Source organism: Cordyceps fumosorosea (assembly GCF_001636725.1).
Source record: "Cordyceps fumosorosea ARSEF 2679 chromosome Unknown scaffold_9, whole genome shotgun sequence".
In the NCBI taxonomy this organism is placed as follows: Eukaryota; Fungi; Ascomycota; class Sordariomycetes; order Hypocreales; family Cordycipitaceae; genus Cordyceps; species Cordyceps fumosorosea.
In genome coordinates, this window is record NW_017387309.1 from 99878 (window position 1) to 108037 (window position 8160).

At 55.8% G+C, this 8160-nt stretch overlaps 4 protein-coding genes across 4 annotated transcripts; 2 read left to right on the forward strand and 2 right to left on the reverse strand.

Annotated features, from left to right (window-relative positions):
* ISF_04201 (glycosyl Hydrolase Family 88) lies at window positions 1-1209 on the forward strand (the record flags this gene model as incomplete). Its single annotated transcript, XM_018847807.1, has 1 exon — window positions 1-1209. One exon carries the CDS (start codon window positions 1-3, stop codon window positions 1207-1209), a length of 1209 nt encoding a protein of 402 aa, XP_018704763.1.
* A 786-nt stretch (window positions 1210-1995) lies between these two features.
* ISF_04202 (hypothetical protein) lies at window positions 1996-3920 on the reverse strand (the record flags this gene model as incomplete). Its single annotated transcript, XM_018847808.1, has 2 exons — window positions 1996-3248; window positions 3359-3920. 2 exons carry the CDS (start codon window positions 3918-3920, stop codon window positions 1996-1998), a joined length of 1815 nt encoding a protein of 604 aa, XP_018704764.1.
* A 1657-nt stretch (window positions 3921-5577) lies between these two features.
* ISF_04203 (ribosomal protein L30) lies at window positions 5578-6208 on the reverse strand (the record flags this gene model as incomplete). Its single annotated transcript, XM_018847809.1, has 3 exons — window positions 5578-5676; window positions 5917-6071; window positions 6130-6208. The coding sequence occupies 3 exons, from the start codon at window positions 6206-6208 to the stop codon at window positions 5578-5580; spliced, it is 333 nt and encodes a 110-aa protein (XP_018704765.1).
* Window positions 6209-6571: 363 nt separating this feature from the next.
* ISF_04204 (60S ribosomal protein L10-A-like protein) lies at window positions 6572-7504 on the forward strand (the record flags this gene model as incomplete). The annotated part of the gene is made up of 3 exons (XM_018847810.1): window positions 6572-6616; window positions 6814-7198; window positions 7275-7504. The coding sequence occupies 3 exons, from the start codon at window positions 6572-6574 to the stop codon at window positions 7502-7504; spliced, it is 660 nt and encodes a 219-aa protein (XP_018704766.1).
* Window positions 7505-8160: the final 656 nt, after the last annotated feature.

Consider the following 8160-nt stretch of genomic DNA (forward strand, 5'->3'; position numbering starts at 1 on the left):
ATGCGACTTCCACCTCCCTTGGTCGCATTGTCCGGCGTCGCCGCCGCCACCATCCCGAGCTCGCTGCACATGCTCGACAGCATCATGTCGCGCGGCCAGGGCACCGTCTCCTCCTCCGGCGCCGTCACCAGCACCCTCGAGAGCGGGCTCCTCGCCGCCGCCCTCGCCGCCGCCATCACACAGTACCCCTCCTCCCCCTCCTTCCCCCGATACGCCGACTACCTCGGGCAAGTCATCTCCGTCGCCAGCCCCGCGCTCGGGGACGCCGCGCACGACGCCGCCGCCGTGCCGCTCGACCGCTTCTCCATTGCCACCGGCATCGACGCCGCCCGCGCCGCCGCCGCCGCCCCGATCCCTGCCGTCGCGGCCGTGGACGCCGCGTACCTCGCAGTCAACGCCTCCCTGGCCCTGCAGCCGCGCAACCCGGACGGCGGCTTCTGGTACTACGTCTACCCGGACTGGAGCTACCTCGACGGCATGTACTCGCTGCTCCCCTTCATGGCAGCTGCCAGGCCCGCCGTCGACTACGCGGACATGGCGCTGCAGGTGCGCCTGCTCGCGCGGCGCTGCCGCCACGCCGACTCCGGGCTGTACGTCCACGGCTACGACTGGTCGCGCACCGCCGTCTGGGCCGACCCCGTCACCGGCGCGAGCCCGCTCGTCTGGGGCCGCTCGCTCGGGTGGTTTCTCGCGGGGCTGGTGCAGGCCTGGGAGCGCCTCGACTGCCACGACCGCCGCGGCGAGGGGGACGCGCCCTGCGCCGAGATGAGGGAGGCTGTCGTCGACGCCGCCCCGCGCCTCGTCGCCCTCGCGGACGCGGAGACCGGCGCCTGGTGGCAGCTGCCCACCCTCGGCGGCCGGCCCGGCAACTTCCTCGAGAGCTCCAGCACGGCCCTGTTCGTCTTCGCGCTGCTCAAGGCGCGCCGGCTCGGCCTTCTTGAGGCTGTCAGCGGCTGCTGCGGTGAGGGCTGCGGTGGTGCCGACCGCATCCGGCGGGCGGCGCTGCGGGCGTACGACTACGCGCGGGCCAACTTCGTTACGGATGCGGGCAACGGCACGGTCGGGTTCAACGGGACCGTCGCCGTGTGCAGCCTCAACTCGACGGCGACGTTTGAGTATTACACGTCGCGGCCGCTGGTGCCCAACGGGCTGCTCGGGTCGGCCGCGTTTGTGCTGGCTTCGCTCGAGGTCGAGAAGCTCGCTGCGTAAGCTGCGGGTGAGTTTGTAGAATTTTCTCGCAGGTCACAGTTTCACAACTCTTTTGCACACGAATCGTGACGGAACCGCATGTGGTGTCTTTCGTCTACTCTACATCTATGTATATATAAAAGGCTTCGATATGCCGCCAATAATCATCGTAAGAGAAGCGCAGCTTGCCGTGTCAAGCACACGCCAGGTGAAAAGCAGTGTCGGGCGTGGTATCTTTGTTTGTCATTATGCACAAGGGTTGAAAAAAGGACACAACAACAAACACAACACAACACAAAAGCAAGAAAATCCAATCAATAGTATCCTCCCAATTCGCGCCACCTCTTTCTTCTTGGTTTTTGTTTATACAAGGGTTTGCTTTATCCAACATCCTCCTTGTTGATGCCATAACAAAACGTAAAATTCCATAAGCAGGTAATGACTTGACCACCAGAGAGAGCAGGCCGGCCGGGCCTGGCAACTCCTCTCTTTGCGTATGATACATGCAGTATAATCCCATTCACGTAACCCCGTTAAAAAATAACATTTCTTCGCGTAAAATGTAAAAACCAACAGACGCCAAATGCCCAGATCACCTCGTCTCAGAGAGAAGGAAAAAGAGAATAAAGTAAGAAAATCATGCATGTTGCCGAGACCGGCACAGCAGGAAACTAAACCAAGCGTAAGGAAGCAAAACCTGTTTGCATGTTTCCGTCGTCAAAATTGAGGGGGAATAATATGAGAAAGACGAGAGGTGGGTTATAGAAAGGAAGGCCATGCGACGACAATCCGGGTCATTCCACGTTACTACTCAGGGATAGGTTGGCTAGCCGCTGGCTGTACCGCGGCCGTGTCATCCTTCTTGGCCCAGCCTCCCCAGCCGGTGTACCAGCTCGCGCGTTTGTTCTCCTTGTCCTTGACAGCCTCGGCATTCTCCTGCACGAGGCGCAGAGGGCGAGGCGTGCCGCCCACAAAGGTGGTTTTCTTGTCGTGCAAAGAGCGCGGAGGCGACTGGGACGGCGGTGTGGTGAGATCAGCGGACTCGCCGCTTATGCTTGATGTCTCGCTGCGCATGCCCGGAAAGTTGCCCGACGAAGATGGCGCCTGGCTGCTGCCGCTGGGTATGCGTGGTGCGCCACTGCCAGTAGCACTGGTCCCCGAATAGAAGCCTGCCGAGTTTCGAGGGTTACCGAGGGGAGGCGAGAGGGGACCATCGGGGCCCTTGTACATCTGGCTCACCAGGCTGGCGGCACCGGCAAACTGCTCGCTCTGCGGCCGGGATCGTCGAACACTAGTGGAGCGACCAAGATTTCCAATAGGAATGCTGGGCGCCCGCTCCGGATCCGTATGCGCAGAGTTGGCAGTGCTGTTCTGTACCACAGACATTGGGCGCGGCTTCGACTTGATGTTGCCGTTGGGGGGGCCCATGGCCATATTTTTGGCACGCTGCAAAAGGGACGCGCCGTTAGGAGGGGCAGGTAACTCCTTGTTGACATTGCCCTTGCTATCGCTTGACTGGTCGAGGATGGACTCGAAATCCTGATGCTGCAAAAGGCGCTCGATGATTTTGTTAATATATAGAGTCAGAGCCTTGTTCTGCTCTTTCATGGACTTGAGCTCGGCTTCGAGGCGACGGTCAGCGTCTCCTTCAGCCTCGGTGGCATCGGAGAGCTCGTCGGCAAGCGAAGAGGCGGTGGGGACTTTGCCTTCAAGAGCAGCCAGGGCGTCTTGGTTGGAGCTCATGTAGCTAAAGTCACTCTGGCCAAAGTCACCCTTAAGTGTCTTGTCCTTAAGAAGAAGCTGGTAGCTTTCGTTGTCTTCCATCAATCGGGCGTTGGCCATGCGAGCCTCCATCAGCAGGCGCTCGACTTCTTGGAGGCGGCCACCGCCCTGGTTTTCTGATTCGACCAGCTTGATCTGAGCCTCGGCGAGTTCTAGTCGGAGTGATTCGATGAGCTTATCCTTTTGTAGGATGAGCTTTGAGCTGCTGCGGGAGTCGCTTCTCTGAAGCGAGGATGGTGGGGCAAAGCTGCTACCGTCGATCGAAGGCGAAGCGTTGGCTGCAACGAGGTTAGTGGTTATGTGATTATGTGATGGAACGGCGTGTTAGAAGATGTGCTGGGGTACTTGCCTGTCCGAGAGGGGCGCGAGTCATCATCACCAAGATTACGTTGGGCAAGGGTGTCTTTGAGTCTTTGGATGATGGTTTGCATCTCCTCTTCCTTGTTGGCCATGTCATCCTTTTCCTTGAGCATGGAACTGCGTTCCGCCTCGTAAATGGTTTCCATCTCGCGGATTTGGCGGGTGGCCTCTCGTTTGTCGTTGGTGAGGGCTTCAAGCTGCTCTTCGTACTCGTGGGCCTTTTCCTCGAGCTTGGCAGACTCCTTGACTGCATCGTCGAACTTGGTCTGGAGGACATCGATCTGCTTGCTATAGGACTCTGATTGCTTCTCCTCCTTCTCTAGACGCTGCTGGAGATCCTCAACGGCGGCAGCAGCCTCGGCGTGGGCGTCTGCCTCTGCAGCGGTGCTATTCTTGCGAGCGGCGGCAGCAGCCCGGGCGGACACTGGTGTTCCCATTCGAGTTGAGCGTGTGCGTGCGTGGCCGACGGGAGACGACGTCGAGTTACGTTGCGAGGCGGTTCGCGAGGGCGAGGCACTGGGTGATGTTGTGGTCTCGGTGTGGGAGATGCGGCCAACACCGCCAGGTGGTTTTTTGGCGACAGTAGACATGATGGCGCCGACTTTTGAAACTCTGAACAGGAAGCGACTAGCGGTGTTGTATAAGATGTCGCTAAATGCAGCGGTAGGCGAGGAGAGCCTCGGCGAAGTAATGCACTAGACGCACGGTAAAAATTCTGAGGCGACAGCAGAGGCAGTCACGGGAGTTGTGAAGCGTATATCTTGAGGATGGGTTGTTGAAATGTCAAGGATGAAATAGGAGGACAACGTAAGTAGTACGGAGACAGTGAAGGTGCACAACAAAACATGGGGTTCCGACTGACAGCGCCCTGTGCCATGTCCCCACATATAATCAACTGGCCTGTGATTCAGGGACAACCAGCCTGGGTTAGTGGCCCTGCTCAGCCTGGCGTTTCGCAGCAGATTTATTATTAGGTAGGTTGCGCCCAATAGTTGAAAGGTTTGTACCTTGTACGCTGCAAAGCAAGCAGTTTCAGGCTTTCTGTCGCTGGACCCCCCAAGTCACCGCCGGTAGCTAGTACCTCCGCGCCCTGCCTAAACGTCGTGCTAGTTTTACGCCAGCAAGCTTAGGAATGCGGCTTTGTGTTGCCATGGGCACATAGAGAGGAACACCGAAACACGACTCCATGTCTCGGACGTGGCAGATTCGCAGCATTGGCAAAAACTGTTCTACACGTGCAAAAAGACGGGATTCTATATCCTGCCCGCTGGATGCATAGACAGTCCTCACATGCCATGATCTGACATGGCCCAGTCCAAATTACCATTCGTCTCTACTAGTGTCCGAGACGGGTGCCTACAGTCGGACGTGTTCCCTTCCCGGGGCTAAAGGCAACAGCATAAAGCGCCAATAATATTCGCAAAGATCGGCTAGACGACGTAGGGAGTGCAAACCTCTCACTGCCAGCAACGTGGCCTATGTACATATGTACATGACGCATTGTGTCTAATGAAAGTAGCACAGGCGACTATTTAGTGACGACCGGGCTCCTGGACGAGCCCCGCGCAGGTTTCTATAATTTACGGGGAAACTCTATATCATTTCTTATGTTATTGATAGAGCCGGTCCTTTATCCTTTGCTGGAAATCCACCGCATGATGGCGAGGCATAAAGGCTCGAGCACCTCGCTGTCCCATGCTTCTGCGCAACTAATCTTGGCATGTTGATCAAGGCCTGATGATCCGCCAAGATGCAGGACGGCAACGGAGAGAGCAGGGGGCAATCCCTCAAAAGAGCAGAATTATTAGGCAGAAATAGAAAACGATACCGCAGGTTAGGGAACTGTACTCTGTAGATCTGGAACACGAGAACCGCCACCTTACCACGAATTTACCCATATGTAGAACGGCAGGTGTGGCTATCCATGATATTACATCGTTGCGAGAGGCTCCACATCAAGGACGCCGCCAGCGCCAACTACCAACATTCACGTCAAATGGAGTAGACCAGTATTGAGCTTTGCTTCTTCATTGAGTTGTCTATTTCAGCACTTCTATACATAGAAGGTAGTGTAATTACACTTGTGCACAGGGCAAATTTCAACGACAAGGTTTCATCACCTCAACTCTGGAGCCCGTTGCCTCATGTCGCATTACATCGACTGGTACGTGCCGGTGACCCGATATACCCCCAACGCCAGAAAGAAACGCTTTTTGGTTTTTGAACTGTTTGGCGATCGACCATCTCTTAAGCAGCCTGGTCGCTGAGGATGTCGGAGTCACCAGCGTCGAGGATGGCGAGGGTGGAGCAGCGGAAGAGCTTACCGCAGGCGGTACCGAGCTCAATCTGTAGGGAGAAGAAGAATACATGTAAGCCAATGTGAACCCTCCAAAGTCAAGGCAAGACTTCTTCGCTGGGCAGACCCCGACGGAGACCTGACCTCCATTGGAGGAATCTCAGGTCTCTCACTCGGTCAAGCGACGTCGTAGAAACGATCGGATTGCTTGTTACGAATCGAAACAGGTTGCATCACGTTTGGTCTGGGCGAAGAAGTCCGCAAGGATTTGCGCAGGGGAAGGCACTTACGTTGTTGCCGGAGAAGTGGTGGATGGGGGCCTTGGACAACATGCTGTAGTACTCGAGCTCCGACTTGCGAAGAGGGGGAGTGTTGCCAGCAATGATGATCAGCTTAGCCTTGCCAGATCGCAGGCTCTTGAGGGTCGACTTGTATCCAAGAGTGACTGAGCGAATGTTAGCATACCGGCCGAGACAATGTGGCAGGCGGCGGCAACAACGAACCCTTGCCAGACTTCATAACAAGCGCCAACTTGGAGTTGATGGTGTTAGAGTCCTTCTTGTTCTTCTTAACGGGAGCCATCTCGACGGTGTTGTTTTCGGTGTTGTGAAATTGACCGTGTCTTTGATGCAGAACAAAATCTCAAAAGATTGGATGGCTGTTCTCGGGCCATGATTTTTGGGTAGCCCAAAATTTCGTAGTGGGGCGAGGGCTGCATTTGCATGCACCCACGCGAGCCAATCAGGACTCAACAGCGACTAAGTGTTAGCCCTAAACGCCCGACGTTTAAGCGATAACACCACCGATCCAGATTACCAAGCAAGCTTTGAAATCAATCCTGGTGGCACTGCGAAAGAAAGTGTTTCGGCTTCCTCTCTGTTGGAGTCATCTTTCCCCTGTCACCAACAACCACTTTACGGAAAGCCCAGCAAAAAATCCGACAAGATGGCTCGCCGTCCCGCTCGTTGCTACCGCTACTGCAAGAACAAGGTGAGAATTGAAAATAAATTTTCGTCGCCTGCGAACCGACTCCGAACCGACCGCCCAAGACTTGAGATATGAGGGTCCATTTGCAGGGAATGGATGACGCACGGCGCAACACACTGGGCGAGGAGTCGGAACGCAGGATCACGTCGACATGGAGAATCGCAATGCGCAAGACAAAATACTAACACCTCTTCCGCTAGCCGTATCCCAAGTCGCGCTTCAACCGTGGTGTCCCCGACCCCAAGATTCGCATCTTCGACCTTGGCCGCAAGCGTGCCGCCGTCGACGACTTCCCTCTGTGCATCCACCTCGTCTCCAACGAGTATGAGCAGCTGAGCTCCGAGGCCCTCGAGGCCGCCCGTATCTGCGCCAACAAGTACCTCGTCAAGAACAGCGGCAAGGAAGGTTTCCACCTGCGTGTCCGCGCCCACCCCTTCCACGTCGTCCGTATCAACAAGATGTTGTCTTGCGCCGGTGCCGATAGACTGCAGACCGGTATGCGTGGTGCCTGGGGCAAGCCCAACGGCTCCGTCGCCCGTGTCAACATTGGTCAGATCATCATGAGCGTCCGCACTCGTGACTCTAGTACGTCGCCCTTCATGAAGCCTAGGAGTGTCTGGCAAACCCATTCTCTGTGCCAATTACTAACCATCACCCACAGACCGCGCCCTTGCCCTCGAGGCTCTCCGCCGTTCTCAGTACAAGTTCCCCGGTCGCCAGAAGATCATCGTCTCCAAGAACTGGGGCTTCACTCCCCTGCGCCGTGAGGAGTACCTCGAGCGCAAGGCTTCCGGCCGCGTCAAGGACGACGGTGCTTACGTCCAGTTCCTCAGCAACCACGGCTCTCTGGCCGATAACATGCGTCGCTTCCCCGATGCCTTCACGGCTTAGATGGAGTAGCGAGGATTGCATTTGGAATTCGGCTGGCGTCAATGTGGCATGTCAGATAGATGACGTTTAGTTTACAAGGGTGTCAAAATGGACGAATTTACCTATGTATATGACGAACACCTGCTATGCGTGCATGTCTAGTGTTCTGCTTCCGCTCGTACATCTTCAGAAGGGGCGCTCTTGTCAAGTGTGTTTTGACGGCGAGGGCAAGACTAGGCAACCTTGGTATTGTGAAAAGGAAAGCAGACTACCTAGTACTGCGCAAGCTGGAGCTATAGCTACTGGAGCTGGACACCACCGTAATGAGGCCGTTTAGGTTTCCAAAACGTTGACGGCACCGCAACTAAGATCTTAAGAGCTATCTAGGCCACCGGGCCAGTCCGATGATCCATGGAGCAGGGAGCAAAAGCACTGCGCGGCTCAATGGGGGTTCAAAGGCAGCAAGACGACTGAGTATATCAATCTGGTAGCAACATCTCACTCGGTAGGTACTTGGTATGTAAGGTAAGATTGGGTAAGGAGTGTAGTCTCTAGCTTATATAGGTTTTACTTTCGAATGAAACGGTTGATTACGATAATGACAACGATGATGATGGTGATGACGATAACAACCCGAGTGATGTTGACTATGATGTCTTTTTTTGGGGGGGGGGGGG